Consider the following 17,449-nt stretch of genomic DNA (forward strand, 5'->3'; position numbering starts at 1 on the left):
TTCATCACTAAATTACAGAAAATAAACCTTTATTCCGCCTTTAAAACATTAATTCACCAGAAGTGATAATTAAGACTAGTTTTAGTGGTTTCAGCTCAGTTCTTCTTGGAATGTGATTTCTCCCACAACACTAATGCTAAATAAAGCACTGTGTAATGTTCTGAAACATGGTCCCTGCTTTAGAAAAGATTCTAAGGGCTTTTAAAATAAATAAGAAAGAAAAGCAAAGCTGACTCAAGATATATAGATATAGATATAGATATATATAGATATAGATATATATAGATAGATATAGATATAGATATATACACACACACACATATACAGATTCTACTATTTCTATAGAGTCATAGTAAATAAATGGATATACAGCCTTGCTAACAGCCTAGCAATTGGTTATATACAATTTAAACATAAAGCTCTAAACAATTATTATACTAAATTTTCTACATAACCTCCACTACCATCGTCTTTTAGGAAAAGAAATGATGTTAAAATGTCTGAAAGCATTGGGGGCTATGGTGAAGCAATGGTTTTGTTATATTATAGTTTTAAAAATAGTTCACATTTTATTTTTGAAATTAATAAATTCAATCTTTTATATTTTATCAACAGGTAAATTTAGAATCTAAAATGCTATACTGGTTAACTGCCTAACAAGGAAGCAATTCAATTGAAAAATAGCAAAACGTCACATTCTTCTATAAATTTTCTAGAAAAAAAATTTAGAGGAAATGTTAGTTCAGAATTGTGTGTTAAGGATGTTAATAAAGTAAAGTGCATCTACACAGTTGGCAAAATGCAAAGGAGCATAGAGCCAAAGGAATCATCACTATTGATGGAAAAGGTAAAAGATTATCCCAATTAGAATGCATAGAAAGTTTCATAAATAATGTATAGAAAGCTTTATTCATTTCCATTACAAATATGTTTTTACTGAGGATATACTAAATGCTAGGTAGAAGCTTATATCTACTGTCATTGTTCTGCTAAAATGAAAAATTCTCTCAACTTGTTGAATATATGTTCTAAACCATGTTAAGTTACTTTAATGTCCATCATCATTTGCTATCTTACATAAGAGGAAAATAACTATGAATAACTATGAATTTCTTTTAATCTATCAAATTTGGATTATAATTTCCCTGATTTTACAGATATAAACTAGAGCCTAAAGCAGAATTATATACTATTGTAAAAAAATCCATTTTAATAGCCAAATATATAGCTATACATACATAATTAAACCTCAAGAGATTTCTGTCACTATTGAAATATATACAGAGAAAGAGAGAAATTCAATTTTTTTTCCTACAGGTAGCATGATTAAAAAAAAAAAACGAACATTGGACTCTCTGCACTCCATGACTTGGACTCTAGTCCACATTATATCCCTAATAATCTTAATGATATCAATCAAATTAACTTTCATACTAGGCCTCAGTTTCTTCTACAAAATGAGGGGGTTGGTTTGGTTGATATCTTTTAATTCTAAAATGTGATAACTCTAGTAATTTTAGATACAAACATTAAGCAATTGATTATGACATATATTATGTCAGTTTTATATGTGTTTAAGTTCAAATGTTTCCTACGTATCAATGTATGAATATCACAGGAAATAAAAGCCTAATGGAAACATAGTTGGTTTATATGGAAACATCTGTGTATGTATGTGTGTGAGAGAGAGAGAGATTATGATATATATTTACCACATGTGCATGCTTTTCGGCATAAGAGATATGTACTTACTCAAAGATAAAAGATAACAAGAAAGAATGATTTTGCTATAGTTGTCCAGCTGCATGATTTACTTAGAATCCTGACTTAAATTGACTTTGTGGTCTTATGTCAAAGTCAGTAATTGACTTAGAAGTTTGGGGTAAGATTCAAATGGTCATACCTGGACTTCAATAAAAATTTGTATATTCATTAGAGATAAATCAGTGGATGACCCTTTCCTTGTTTCACAGACATCCAGAAAGCCAAGTATTGTTGCTTTAGTAGATACCTCCTGACTAAAGACACAGCCTAACTTTCATCAGTTATTAGTCTCTTGCCTATGATTTCAGGTCGTATGTAACAAAAATCTCAACATATGCAGATTCATTGTGCCTCTTGAAAGTGTCCTTGGTCATAGACAGGAGAATCACATTGTAGCAGTTATTTTTATAGAATTAAAGCTGGAAGCTGCGGTTGGCATTTCCACTATAATACATATGGTGTAATATACATTCACAAATAAATTGATATTCAGTTTTCTCAGTGCTTAGAACTCTAATAGATGATGGCAAGTCATTATTTGTTTCCAAAATGGAAGTAATTAAAAAAAATAATTTCTGCCATAATTTTACTAAGTATACAATGAATAGACTGAACACAGTTTGATCAATTAAAGGGAACTTTATTCAGATGACATGCAGAAGTTCCTTAGGCAAGAGAAACTGTCACTGGAGTTAATATGAATTTTTCTTGAGTATTTCAGTATCAGCTACAAATGGCTTTTTAAATTAATGTTTATTCAAGCTGTATCCTCTATATGCTTGCAGAAATAAAGTACCTTACTTTCCATTTACTAAATAAGATGAAATTCTTACTTGCCAGTTCATTATCTAAATAATATTATGGCAAGGATAAGCTCAAAAGAACTTGAAAATAATATGCAAAGTGGGAACTATACTTCTACATTGCCTATTAATCTTTTGGAATTATACTATTTTTAAGAAAATTGAAAAATACTTAACACATAGTAAAATAAATAGAAAAATAGAATGATTCTGCCTTCATTTCACAAGTTAAAAGCACAGCTGAACTTCCAGTTCACAAAACTTTAACAGCCACCAAGACCGGGTTTACCAAGTAAAGGGAGAATGAAATGGAATGGTGTACACTTAATGCTGTCAATGATCCCCATTTTTCTCAACTAGACAGATTATTTAGTTGAGAACAAGGGCTTTTGTTTGAATTGCAAAGGTATGAACTATGAAAACCTGGGCTACGTAATCAATTTTCCTAATGTGTGAATTTCAGAAATAATTCCGGCATCTCTGCAACACATTATCTCCTAGATTCTGCCCAAGAGTAACTATAGAAGATTGATTTGAATGTCTCTAGAGCCTATGAAAACAAACCAAAAAGAAGGGGAGGGGGGCATTATTTACAAACTTTTATTTCTACAAAGCTGTTTAACTCATTATAATGTAACCATTAAGAGGACTTAGGAGCAACACTTCATACCAATTCTCATGAAGATAAGAACACTGTAAAAGACATCACTTCCATTATATCACAAGTAAAGAATTATGATAAATTCAGGAAAAATATAAATAAAAAAACGCTTTACCTCAGATAAAATCTCATATTTTTAATTAATCCCTACTGTAAGAAATTAAAAGACAGCAACCCTCAAGATTTTCTTTAGATAAATTTGGCATTAAAAGGGAGAAATTATAAGAAAATGCTGCATTCTTTTTTTAATTTTATTTTTCAGTTTTAATCAAGGAAAATACATTTTGGCAATGTTTAAAAACTAAACGTAATATCTTTTAAAAATAAATATAGAAAATCATCTATCTACATTACAACAAAAATGAGAACAAAAAAGATCCTGTTTATTATGTGAGATGTCTAAACAGAACGTAACTTTGTAAATGGATCCCTTGTCTCCTGACAGCAATATTGAGGAGATGAAGCATATCAATTACTATTACTAATTACATTAAGGGGAGTGTATTTCATTTGCCTTTCTTTCATTTTAGGTCAGCTATTTATTGCGGTTAAAACTTTATTCATCTTTTGAATGCCTAACAACACAGAAGTTTTTCAAAGTCACTTTTAGCAAAGTGCATGGTTTATTTCAATGGCTTTGTAGTTTTTCTCTTCTGGTATATGGATGTCTTTGCTGAGTTAAGAGACTAACACCATACATTAGTTTATTTATAAGCATATCACTTTGCCTTTTAAACAGGATGCCACAACAGTCTTGATATTGGCTGTTTTAAATATTCAAGAATATAGAGCTAACCCCCATTTGATGAGCTAAATAAAGCTTAATGACAGCACAGAACATAGGAAGTGGTTGCATAAAGTATCAATAAATCTGCCACTTGATATGTCTACTCAAAATTTTAAGATTACATAATTTAGAATGCCACAGGACAAAAAGTCCTATTAAGATGACAGTGGAGAAGTAAGTTTTCTGCAGAAAAATCTCTTCACATGCTTTTGCATAACACATTACCATTTTCTAAATAAATTTCTACAGATCTTTATTTGTGGGTGTTATTATAACTAACGTTATAAAAGTGCTGTTATTTTTAACTGGAATCGTCCTTGTTTACAAAACAGATAAAAGCACCAAAAACAAAACAAAAATCTTCTAGTTCCAGGTAAAGCAATAACACAACAACAGATATACTCTCCACTTGCTATATTTCAGTTTAAAAGAAATAACTCAGGCTCACGTGCATGAAAAGACATCTTTTTGAAAGTCATTTAATTCAGTGTAGTTCAAACCTGTGTTTTCTTGGATTGATTTGATAACTGGATATAAAAGCATGTTGTCTTTCTCCTTATCCAAATACCTACAGTAAACTACTATATATCAAAGACATTTCTTTAGAAAGTTGATTTTTTTAAATTATGACAATAAAAATTAATATTTATCTCTTTTCTATAATATCTTTACTGAGCCCATCAATAACATCTTCAATGAGGCTATAAAATAACTTTTTTCTTCGCCTTAATTATTCTAAGATCTCACATTCCACATGCAAAACATATTTAATAGAAAAACTGTTATTGGATATTAATTGACAGACATAAATGTGTTTCTTGAGATGTTCTGGTGGTAAGAAATATGTGACGTTTTATTAGCAGAGTTGCTACAGCTTTAGACACAGAATTTTCCAAAAGGTTTTTATTTGTTGTGTGTCAAACCTTGATGGGCATGAAAAGTAAACTTTGTGAATTATACACACACACACACACACACACACACACACATATATTACATGAGCAAAACTTTCAAAAATAAATTTTATATTTTTTGAAGTTCACCTCAGAATACACTTTTTTTTTTACTGTTGCCACATTTCACTGAATAATAACTGTGCCAAATATTCCATAAAGCCTTTATAGTCTCAGTATATCACAATGCACATCAAAATATTCTTGCACACACTGCATCAAACATGAACATTTTTGTTGCTTGGCTTAAATAATAAATGGTTCATGTAATTTACTTTTGCTTATGAACTTTTATTACCGAATACAAATAATATAAAGGCCGACTGCATATCCTTATAGAAGCCTAATTGTATAGATACTTAAATAATAAAAATGTAGCTTTGCATGGTATTTGCATATCATTAAATACTGTAAGTCAGCATTTTGTCAAAGTAGTCAGTTTTTCAATATCTCGGACTTAGTACTTCATTTGCATAAATCAGCATCTGCTGATATATATAACATAGCTAAAACTTTTATAGTGCCCAATTTGCATAGACAGCAGAAGTAACTTTAGAAATTTTGTCTTTGGATACAATTATCCACTTAGTAGCACAAAAGAAAATAATTTCAGGTTAAAACTAGCCATCCAAACAATACTTACATATTTATCTGGAAACAGAGAATGTAGAACGAATTAGGATTGTCAAGTACTAAGAGAAGTGTAAAACACTGCCTACAGTGTTTTCTTTAGTAACTTAGTAAACTCTGGTATAACATGCAAAATACAGTGGTGTACCTTTTGTACATGGCCTCTACTAAATAAATGGTGTATGAACTACACCAACACTAAATTCCTGCTATTAAAACGTTAACTAGTAGCTTTAAGAGAGAAGACAAAACTTTGCAGAAGATGCTCTGTCTCAGATACTTAAATATATTTGGGATGCATCTTACCTGTTTGCTGTACTTGTTATTGGTTTGACAGCTGTACTCAGAGCAGTGATCTGATCCAATTGAAATGTTGTCTCCTGCTCCCACAAATGTGTTAGCTGGTGGTAGATCTTGTACGGCCTGGTGTTTTTTTCCTGCAGTTGGTGATTGGGGGTGAAGCTGGACAGTAGGCAATGGGGAACTAGATTTGTAATGCCTGGCCAGGTCAGGACTGCCAGGCCCACCGTTAACTGATCGGTATCGGCCCATGCTTGGGCTGTCTGACAGCTTCTCGTTGACACTATCATACCTCTGTCCATTTGGTTTAGAAGCTTCTACAGTGACAATGCTGCTGTAGAGAGGCTGCTTAGATTTTTTGTTTCTCTTGTCCTTTTTAGGCTTTTTAGATTTGTCATGCTGTTGCGGTGTAAAAAAGTCTTCGTGATCTTTTTTGCCGGCTTCATAGCCATTTTTATTTTTGGACCGGCAATATCTTGCCATCACTACAATTAAGATGATTAGAATCACCGTCATAATTCCAGCAACAACCCCAATGACAATACTGAGTCTCTGTTTGCTTATTTCATAGCTTGGGTCACCGGCTATATCCTGGGTGAGTGGGGTGTGCAAACTTCTGGCTATCTGGGAGTCAATCACAGTTGCATTAGAAACACTTTCATTGACAAACACATGCACCAGAGTCGTGGTAGACTGGGAAGGCTGCCCACTATCATTCACTTGCACCACCAATCTGTGCAAGCCATAATGCTTTTGGGTGAGTTTTCCCACTAAGGAAACCACACCACTGGTGGAATCAATCTCAAACAGCTTGAAGGGATTCCCTCCCACAATGCTGTAGTTAAGGTCTGCATTGATGCCATCATCGCTGTCTGTTGCCAACACCGTAGCTACTACTGTCCTGACATTACTTGAAGGTGGCAGTAAAGTGTAGGAAACGTTTCTGGGAAGGGTAACTGTGGGGGCATTGTCATTCTCATCCATCACAAAGAGAGAGACTGTAGCTGTTGCGGATCTGGGAGGATCTCCCCCATCCACAGCCTTGACTCTGAATGTGTATGTGGTCTGATGTTCCCGGTCAAAAGACATTGTGGAGTAAATGGTCCCCGTGTCATTTTCAATGGAAAAAATGTTACTGTTCTCCTCTATGTACAGACTCATCTCCGCATTGCGCCCCTTGTCAGCATCCATCACTGTGACCATTCCCACGGGACTGTTGGGCTGCAAGTTTTCTTTCACATAAAAGGTAAAGACGTCCTGCATAAACTTAGGGTCATTGTCATTCTTGTCAGCCACCTGCACAATCACTGTGGTGCTGCCCTGTAGCACCGGGATGCCTTTGTCTTTGGCGTTAACTTTAAACTCATACCTGTCAGTCTGCTCGCGGTCCAGCACCGTATTGACGAGGACGTCCCCAGAATCTGGGTCGATGGCAAAGATCCCCATCACGGAAGAGTCCAGCGAGTAGGCGATTTCAGCGTTTTTCCCACTGTCTGCGTCTGTCGCCAGCACCGTGGCTACCCTCTCTCCAGGGATGTTGTTCTCGGGAAAATATACCTCCACCACCGACTGACCGAAGACGGGCGGGTTGTCATTGGTGTCTCCCACCTTGACAATCAGGGAGTTGTTGCTGGAGAGGCTGGGACTGCCCGAGTCCACCGCCACTATGACCACGTTGAACTCCCGGGTGGTCTCATAGTCCAAAGGGGCCGAGGTGTGCAGGAAGTACTTTTTCTTGTTCTGGTCGCCCTCTGTGTCACTGGCCGGCTTGAGTTGGAAGGGCACATCGCCCACCACGGTGCAGGTGACCACTCCGTTCTCGCCTTGGTCTCGGTCAGACACCTGTACCAGGGCGATGGGAGTGTCGACCAGAACGTCCTCGGCCACGTTGGCCACCCCGTCCTTTAGTGGGATACGCCCGATCTTGCGGATTTCAATGGACGGCACATTGTCGTTCTCGTCCTTGATATTAAGGACCACCGTGGCCTTGTCGGTCTTGGGGGGCTGCCCGCGATCGCGGGCCATGACGGTGAAGCGCAGCTGGTTCACTTCCTCGCGGTCGATACGGTGCAGGACACTGAGCCAGCCGGACGTCTCGTCGAGGCGCAGCAGGCGCCGCACGGACTCGGTAGCCGCCCCGAACACGTACTCGATCTGCCCGTTGACCCCCACGTCCAGGTCGGCGGCACGCAGCTGCAGGATGGGGGTCCCCGGGGCGCTGTTCTCCGCCAGGTCAGCCTCGTACACGCTCTTCTCGAAGCGGGGACTGTTGTCGTTCACGTCTGTGATAAGTACCCGCAGGATGGCCTGGGAGGAGCGAGGCGGGTCGCCACCGTCGCGTACACGCAGGGTCAACTCGTAGGAGTCTCGCTGTTCGCGGTCCAGCGCCCCCTTCACGATCAGCTGCGGCTGCTTTTCGCCATCCGGGGTGTCAGCCACCTGCAGTTCGAACACGCTGCTGCGGCCGCCGGTGCTGGTCCCGCCGCCGCCCTCTGGTGCGTCCAGCCGCCTCTTGGAACCACCCGGGCCGCCGCCGCTCGCGCCGTTCCCGCCGCCCCCGGGGTAGGGGGCGCTGTCTGCAGGCCCGGCGCGCCGGCCCTCGCCGCCGCTGCTGCCGCCCCCGGGTTCCTGAAGCAGCTCGTAGCGTTCGATGCCGTTGCGGCCGAAATCACGGTCGGTGGCAGTGGGCAGCAGGTAGAGAGTGCCCACTGGCCGGTTCTCCTCCACCGTGAGCGTGAGCACGGGCGACGGGAAGGTGGGCGTGTTGTCGTTAATGTCGAGCACAATGACCCGACCCTCGAACAGGTCCACCCAGCTCTGCGAGGGCCCGATCACCGACACCTCGAAGTCCAGGAAGCACTCGTTTTCGTCGAAGATCATCTGACACTGGGGTAGCTTCTCGCGGTCGATGCGCCGCTCGCTGGTACTCAGCTCGCCGGTGAGGTTGTCGATCTTCAGGTACTCCGAGCCCGACTCGAGGCTGAAAGTCACCTCACCGGAGCCGGTCACGATGCCCAAGTCCGAAGCGACGTTGCCGATGCGGACGTCTGCTGGGCCCTCCTCGGCCAGTCGGTACCGGAGGAGTTGCTTGGCGGCCGCCAGGCTTACCGAGAGCGGCAAGAGGAGACAGCAGCCCAGGCACCAGGCGCGCGCCCATCCCATGGTCCGCATCCTCAGCATCTTCTCCTGCTGCTGCTGCTACTGCTCCTTCTAATCACGGCCCCCGAGGCGCCCCCCTGCTCCGGGGCCGGTCGCCTGCCCTCCTCCCAGTCCTCTCCCCTCTCTGTGAAGGGAAGAAGCGAGAGGGAGAAAAGGGAGGGGGCAAGAGCAACGTCCAGAGTCGGCCAGGGGGGACCAGCGAAAGATCCTTCTTTTTTTTCCTCCTGCTTCCTCCTAAAGTTATTGTTTCATAATTCATGCAATGGGTGCTAATCGCCCGCTCGCCAGCCGCCGTTCAGTCGCAGTACTCACAGTTCACGGGACACTGAGCGCCGCGGACTCGGAGCCCGCCCCCCGCCCCCGCAGAGTCATCACCGCAACGCGCAGAGGATCCCGGGCTCCCGTCCCCGCTCTGTCGGATGGGGCCGGAACCGGTCTGTCAGGCCGGCGGTGTAGCCGGGAAGCAGCGGGGAGCGAGCCTGCAGCCTCCCCGCCTGCCAACCCCGCTCGTCTTTGCTGCTACTCGAGTTGCGTCCAATTCACGTTCCAGCCACTCACTCCAGACCCAGCTTCTGCTCCGGCTGCCCAGGCAAACGTGAGTCGCTTCTTGCACGAGGTGCTAGGGCTAGCAACAAGCCAGTCTCAACTCCGACTCCGCTCAGGCAGCGGCGGAGCCAGTCAACAGATCGAGAATGAAAAATCCCGGCAGGTCGCTTCGGGCACCGTGCAGTGGAGACGACACGAGTCACACAGCGGTCCGCTTCAGGGTTCCCCCCGCGCGCGGAAGAGCAGCCCAAGCCATCTTCAGGGACGCCCAGATAGTCAGTCCCTTCTCACCCCAGAGAGCTCGGGTTTCTCTTTTTTTCTTAAAAACTCTGCGCAAGGTCATTAGTCACGAAGCCGCCGCCTGAAACCGCAGCAGCCTTTCGCCCGCGGGGGTGAAGGCTGAGCAGTGCGCACCGCGCGGTGCCCAAGTTTGGGTTCGCAGCCGCAGAGTCTGTGCCTTTCCTCACCTGCATTCGGCCCGCATGTCAGAGCACTGGGATCTGCAGCGCTGTGCGCGATTCAGGGAGGAGATTGCAGCCTCCCTCTCTCCCCGCTCTCTCTCGATCCCTCCCCTCCCTCCCTCTCTCCTCCTCCTCTCTCCCCCCTCCTCTCCCTTCCCCTTTCCCCTTCTCCCACTCCTCTCTCCTGCACGCTCCCTTCTCCTTTCTCCCAGTCCCAATGCAGGCAACTCGAGCTGAACTTGATCCCTATGCAGTTCAAAGGTGAGCAAACCAGGCTCGGTGCGCAGGCGAGGGTGGCCTGGCGAAAGACCCCAGCCGGGCTCTCCCAACGGCAGTTAACAAAGATGCCCAATTCTGTCCGGATTTCCGAAGAAAAGCAAAAGGCACGGGGGGGTGGGGGAGGGGAGTCAGAGGCAGCTGCCAAGTAGCTTTAAAAAAAAAAAAAAGAAAGAAAGAAAAAATCCAGTTTGCCAAGGGGACAAAAAGTGCCAGTTGGTTGTTGCCTCGGAAGTGCCCTGGCACGGCGGGTGAATTCCGCAGTTGTCTCGTCCCCTTTGGTCTGGAGAGTGGTGCGGGCGCTCCCGCCGCCCCTTTGGCTGCCACGGCTCAAAGGCACTCAGTGGCAAGCGGGAAGCTCCCGCTCGCTAGCCGCGAGCCGGAAACCCGCAAGTTTACCCAAAGTGGTGGTTGCTGCTGGGAGCTCACTGCCTCGCTCGCGGCTCAAGCATGTCCCTGACGCTGCTGCTGCGGCGGCGGCGGCGGCAGTAGCAGCGGAGCCGCGGAAACTACACACTAGCAGTGAAGGAGGGAGGAGTACCGGGGGGAGGAGAAAGGAGGGAGCCGTAGCCAGCCGCACCGCTCCGGAAAGCCCAGCTTCAGCTCCGGGGGCCACTCCAAGTGTGCACAACCCCATCAAGTCCCCCATAAGCCAAAACTTGCCCCTCTCCCTCCCCGGCGAGTGCAGCCGCTGCGTTCTGGGGGGAACTTGCTTTCCCTCCCTGGGGCTGGTAAATTTCCTTCTCGCTCTGACTAATGCCGAGTGTGTGTGTAAGAGCGCCGGGAGTGTGTCAGCAAACGTTTCTCCTTCTCCCCCTTCTCAGATGATGTTCCCCACCTCCCGAAGTGTCTCTGGTTCGCGAATTAGCATCTTGGTTAAGGCTTGGTCGGCTGTGGCTTCGGGGACCCCGCGTGCACCCAGGGAGCCACGCTGGTGTTCTGAGAAACCATGATGGGCTGCAGTGGTTAAGAGAGAACAGCGAACTCCAGAGAGTGGTAGAGGGATCCTTTTTTGGGAGCGCAGAGTTAGGAGGGCTCGGGTTGGCGGGGGGCGCGGCTGTCTTTGTTTAAATGCTTGGTATCCCTGTCGTCGCGCTTGCTTACGGGGTAGACCGTGTGTGTGCGCGCGCTTGGGTAATAAACACATGTTGGAAGCCTCGATATTATTTTCTGAGCAGAAAACTGCAGCCTTTAGTAACTGGCAAAGTGTAGCGTCACCTATCTGGATAAAAGGGAAATAAACTTTAATGGCAACTTTGTGTACCTAAGTGTCCCTAGTTCCTTTTCTCTCCTTCTTTTGACTTTGTGCCACTTGATCGTACATGGTATTCCCCCACGCGAGGCTTCCCCAGTTTTCAGTCACGGCCACCGCAGCCCGCCTCATCGGATCCCAATTTTGGTCGTGTTTTCTGAAGTGCAGCCAGTTACTCTTCATTTATTTCAGCGGCTGTTAAACAAGGGGGCCCAGCCAGGATTTGGGGGGGGGCGGTTTTAGGTGGGCAGGAGATATCTGGAGAGAATTCTTTCCACCTCAAAAAAGAAAAGGGGCTACTGCTAGGTTTTGGTTGGTCCTCAGCTGGTCTGCACAATTTATAGGCATTGAAGGGCCTCCTCTTAAAGGAAAATTTAAAGCGAAAAGAAGCAAAGAGAAAGAAAGACGTCCAGAGTGGGTACTCTGCTTTTACGAGACCTATGTGAGGCGGCAGCATGATTTAAAGAAGACAAACACCAATAAAGTCTACGAGCAGTTGTAGCGCGCGGTTGTTTAGGCGGGTGCAGCCAGGAGGAATGGGGGAGGGGCGGCAGAGATTTCCAAGCATTCCCTATGGGGGACCGTAAAGGTGCGGAGGAAGGAAGCGCGTGTGGTATGTGCCAGGGAGCGGGCGGGTATTTTCCAGTCTGCTAAAACAGCAGCACTCTGGGGGTAGCGGCTCCTCCTCCGAGGCCAGGCCGGGAAGGCGGCCTTCCCGCTCCTCTTCCCCATCCCCTATCCCCCACTTCCTACCCTCTCGCCGCCACCAGAGCCTCTCCGCTCTGTATCTGCAACATCAGCGAGAACAGCCCGGCGCGCAGACTCAGTGCGTACCGCCGCAGTCTGAAGTCGGGGGGCGGGGGGCGGGCGCCGCAGCGCCCCAGAAGCCGGCTAAGTGTCAGTAACGCCAAATTCCCCTTATATCTGGCAAACTCTGGTTAATCAAAACGCCTGCCTCCCTGCGACACCCGGTTCCATTTTTCCAGCGTCCAAGGCGGAAGACTGAAGCCAGTCCACTCCGCGGCCTTGCGCCCGCGCGTTCCACTACGCGGCAATATGGTGCAGTGCACTCACTCCCCTCGCCGCCTTTACTAAGATTTTGCAAACTTCAGGCAGCCGCATGGGCAGAGACGTTGTGTACTCCCTCTTGCCTCGCCAGTCCATAAACTTGAACAAGCCCCTGCACATCTTCAAAAATTCGCCCGCCGCTGCGGCGCGCAGTCTCCAGGCGCGCACCAGCGAAGGGCTAAAGAGTGAGCGACCTTTCCCCAGCGCGCTTAAATTTCCTTCCCAGTTGAACGGAGGTGGGGGGCGGGGGGAGAGCTCGTCCTTCACAGCGGAGTGGTTTCCTCATTGCAAGCGGGAGGTAGTCTCCAGCCCGCCCTTCCTACTCTCATCCCTACCAACTCCGCCGCCAAGCCAAACCAGCGTGGGAAATGGGTGCGACGTGTGCTGCATGGAGAATTGCGCGGCCAGACTGCTGAGGCCTTGAAGCCTTCTGGACTTCCTCCCTCCCCCCACGGTCCCCGGCTCCGACCTTTACGCCGGAGCAGCCAGGAGTGTTGGCAGATTTGCCTAGCCGTTTGGTTCTTAGGAAAGGGAACGGAATGGGCGGGGTGGGGTTGTGGGCGAGGTGAGGGGAGCCCTCGGGGTGCCTTGCCGCGGCCGGATCTCCCAGTCCTCTTCCGCCCCCTGTCTAGGGACTAACACTCCAGCCTCCAGCCTCCAGCCGGCGCGGAGGATGAATGGAGGCGAGATGCCGTCTTCCCCACCCCCGCCCCATTTCCGCAGTCTTAGAGCCAGTGTCTCAAGTGCTCAGCAATTTCATTAAACGCAACCGGGGGGACTAAATCCCCCCCGGTACAAGACCTCACCAAGGGAATATGATATCCGGCTTCGCTCCCACCCACAAACCCCGCCCGGCTTTTCAGACCCGAGGCTGCGTTTATCTTCTCAACCTGAAAGGGTTCAGAAGGAAATGGGATCGAAAGTGTAACCGGCTGCAATAAATTAAAGAGACCGCTGCTGCTACTGCTACTTTTGCGGCCAGAATTGAAGAGAGGAAACGAGATCAGTGTCCTAAAACCTTAGTTCCTCAGATAGGACGTCATCGCTTGTATGAACCAAAATGTTTGAGAGACTTTGAAATGTTGGGGATGTTTGTTTTTGTTTCTTTTTTCCTTTTTTTTGTTTTAGGACAATAAAAAGAAATGTCCCTTTGAAACCTAGGTTAAAAAAGAAAATTGATTATAGAAATACCATCCCATTCTAATAGACATTTTATAAAAGCTCGGCCAACGATTTTTTTCCATGCCAAATATTTTAGCCTAACTTACAATATCCGGTAGTTTTTGGTTTTACTTTTTAAATATACCAACTAAGCTTGCTTACTTGAAACTACTTTGCAGTTAAAACATTTCAGTGACTGAGCTGAAAAATAGCATTCAGGATCCGTGATGTAGTTTAAGCCTCAAGAAGAGACAGGAAGCGGAATAACAACGACAACAAAAGTTTATGGGTTAGAATGAATTACAAAGAAGTAGGTGTCGGAGATATAATCTCTGGGGGGCTTTCATTTATTATAGACGCTGTATTTACGATAATACAAGAAAAAGGTTAAATACAGTAAACATGATAGCCAGTTCTGGAAAGAAATGTAAAGCAGTTTGACGGGAAGGGAGAAAGTGACTCAAGAACGCCACCAAGGGACAAACTGAGGAAATGACACCCCTACATCCTCAAATTCATTGACCTTTCATCTTTTTCAAAAGGGTCATCTGTATCCAATTACATAGGTGTAAAGTTTTTGAACTCTTTACGATCAATCATTTCTCCAACTACTTCTGTTAAATTTGATATTTTAGTCTTCTTTCTCTAAATAATTATCAAAAATGACGTCCCTTAAACCTATAACATTTCAAACAGTAAATATAACCATTGTCTTACAGCAAGTATGATTCTGATTCTTGGGACTGAGAAACTATAGGCATATTTTGCAGTCTTAAATACACACTTGTAGTATTAAAATGTGTAGTAGACTGAAATGGCTAAATTATTCATTGCAGTAACAGACTTTTTGATGGACATTAAAACTCAGCAGTTTAAATACAGAAACCACAGATTTCCTTTTAAGCAGGTAGTAACTGCTTGCATCAGTGGTTATTTAATTGGTCTCCAGCCAAGAAATAAAACAAGTTGTACTGTTGAAATCATGAAATCATGTAATGCAAAGCCATATATTGCAATATATCAATACAAGAACACAAGCTACGAACTAAACTGATTCATACTGCCTATTTGGATGACTATTAAACATTTCCATAAGGCTAGTATAAAAACTCTGGTTGAAGAGAAAGAAATTCATGAAAATAATTTTGAGTTTATCTAAATATTAATTTATAGGCTGTGTGGTTTACTGATTTAAATGCAATGTTTTTGGTTTTAAAGTGACACCTGGTAGAAATAATCTTCACTTTAAGTTTAGCACAGATTGAGAGATTTTTATTTTTGATTTCTAGAGTTTTAAATGCCAAAATATATGCAATAAAGCGTAGATTTATAATTTATGTGATATATATATATATATAGCCAGTTACTATAACTGATGAACACATTGCCTTTTATTTACAAGATAATTTGTGGATTTTTTCCAACTTTACACTAATTTTTATACATTTGCAAAAATCTAAACTTAGGAAAAGAGTATTTAGCAAAATCTGGGTGAATTTTTGGGAAAAAGACCCTTGATAGTTTAAAACAGTATATCCTATTATTCGTGGCCATCTGAAGCAGTTCCCTGTCACTATCTATGGTAAAAATTGAACATTACAATGCCCTTTGCAGGGACTTGAGACATTTGGCATTTCTTTACTACCATGGCAGGATATGTCAAATGCTGCTGTGAATAATGACCTCTAAGCTAGATAATATACTAAGGGTTTCAGGGAAAAAAAATCTCATTATAATGGCTTGTATGAATATAATACTCAAATAAATGACCTTGCTTGTACTAAGAATTCTTGAAAGTTATGAATTAGCTTTATAAGTTTTAGCCCCTATGTTGACCTGTGCTAACTAGATCACTTCTTGTGTTAATTACCAGTACCAGGTGGTACAAAACTTCACTCAATCAAGTTTAACCCACTGTATTCAGAAAATACAAAATGTAGTATGTTTCTAGGGTGGGTAATATAGTAAATCTGACTGACCACTTTAGCAGCAATTAATTTTCCAATGATAGATGCTGATCTTTATATGGTAATCCCTGGGACCTTTCCCCAAATATTTCTGACTTCTGGACCTAGGGTAGGATTACTCTTTTGGCCCCCTTGTGGCTAGATGAGGCCATTGACTAAGTCTGGGCAACCCTGAGCAGAAGTGGAAGTTCACTTCCGAGAGGAACATGGATGGCTAAAATGAAATCATTGTTCAACTCTGTCAGTCACACAGATTATTAAGCTGACCTAGGACCAATACCTGGAAACCATCAATACATTTCAGACCCACGTTGATTTTGGAAAGCAGTAGTATGTTCTAAATGCCTGTTTCAGCACTTATTTGATGAATTATACAAGTAAAGCTGGATTAAAAGGCCTACCAAATAGACAATATGGGTTTCAACTATAATCCCTATAAATCAGCAGTTGTTCTATTTAGTCACAGGTGGAGATGCAAGTTCCAATGCAAGGCAAGTTTTTGCTATTTACATAAAGCTATATAAATTTGTACCTGGTGATTTTCAACATTAGCAAACATATTTTACTCTTTTCCCCTCATAACTGGTGTAGCATTTTAACAGTTTGAACAGGACTTTGATAAAGTATTGTTGATGCACAGTGAGTTGGAAAGATAATATTGATTCTTTGTACTTAACGGTTATTGTTTTTATTTCTTGTTTTGGCTGTGTAGCTGATTTTCAGTTTTGTCTCCAAACGACTAGATTAAAAACAAACAAACAAACACTATATGGATATAATTAGAAGCTTTTGATTTGGCTGACTTATGAATAACATATTAAGTGTTTTGGTGCATTATTAAACAAATAGCTGTGATTAGTAACAGTATATATCATCAACAGTATATATCTGAATTCAGCACTGAGAGGTTTACTAGATCTTTCTGTTTTTGAGTGTTTCCTTGTTTCTCTCTCCAGATGTTAGCCTGATCATATCTGACTATTTGGAGGAAAGAAATAGTACCTATCCTTGTCTTTTCAATGACATCTGATATAAAGCTTCCTTTGTCATCTAACAAGTGGGAAGCTTTGCTTCTATCTTCCTTGTGAAACAGATTTATTTAAAACATAGGAGAGAGGGTGAAAAAAACATACGGGAAACTTAAAAAGGTATCACTGAAACTAAGGTAACGTCCCAGTTTCTGTTTTATTTTGCCCTATAAAATCGCATTTTGCAAAGGTCTATAAACCAATATTGCCTTCAACTACCAAAAGTTACTCTTTAGGCATCCCTGTCAGTGTTCCTCAGTTTCTGAATTACTCCCTTGGGCAGACTTAATGTGATGCTAAGGAATCTCAAGCTTTCAGGGTCTCTCACTTGCACCAACATTTTCCAAGACCTTGGGGTGAGGGGGGGCAGTGCAATAATATGTTTACACAGTCACGTTTTTGAAATTTTCAAGAGTAAGAATTTTAAGCGCAATAGGTTAACAACACTGCTTCCTTCCTGTTCAATTTCCTCTGTCAAACTTCTTGTTTAAATGGTGTTAGCGAGCCCCAGGCATTTTGGAGATCTAGTTAAGGGAAAGCTGAGATGGGGATACATTTAATGTGGGTGTGTTAAGAATGTATTTTTATGGATTTACAGTCTCTTTCATTCATAGTCATTTCTAACAACCGTGG

At 43.4% G+C, this 17,449-nt stretch overlaps 2 protein-coding genes across 12 annotated transcripts in view; one reads left to right on the forward strand and one right to left on the reverse strand.

Annotated features, from left to right (window-relative positions):
* PCDH7 (protocadherin 7) overlaps positions 1-9,078 on the reverse strand; it is a 409,263-nt gene extending 400,185 nt beyond the window's left edge. For all 11 annotated transcript variants that reach the window (XM_049708852.1, XM_049708851.1, XM_004266219.4 and 8 more), the window contains exon 1: positions 5,905-9,078. In XM_049708852.1, the coding sequence (XP_049564809.1) occupies positions 5,905-9,078 (3,174 nt within the window). The remainder of the gene's footprint in view (positions 1-5,904) is intronic.
* A 241-nt stretch (positions 9,079-9,319) lies between these two features.
* On the forward strand, positions 9,320-11,603 carry LOC117200066 (uncharacterized). Its single transcript, XM_033421629.2, has 2 exons — positions 9,320-10,325; positions 11,165-11,603. Exon 1 carries the CDS (start codon positions 9,320-9,322, stop codon positions 9,947-9,949), a length of 630 nt encoding a protein of 209 aa, XP_033277520.1. The 3' UTR covers positions 9,950-10,325; positions 11,165-11,603.
* The last annotated feature ends 5,846 nt before the right edge of the window (positions 11,604-17,449 follow it).

Source organism: Orcinus orca, chromosome 4 (assembly GCF_937001465.1).
Source record: "Orcinus orca chromosome 4, mOrcOrc1.1, whole genome shotgun sequence".
NCBI lineage: Eukaryota > Metazoa > Chordata > Mammalia > Artiodactyla > Delphinidae > Orcinus > Orcinus orca.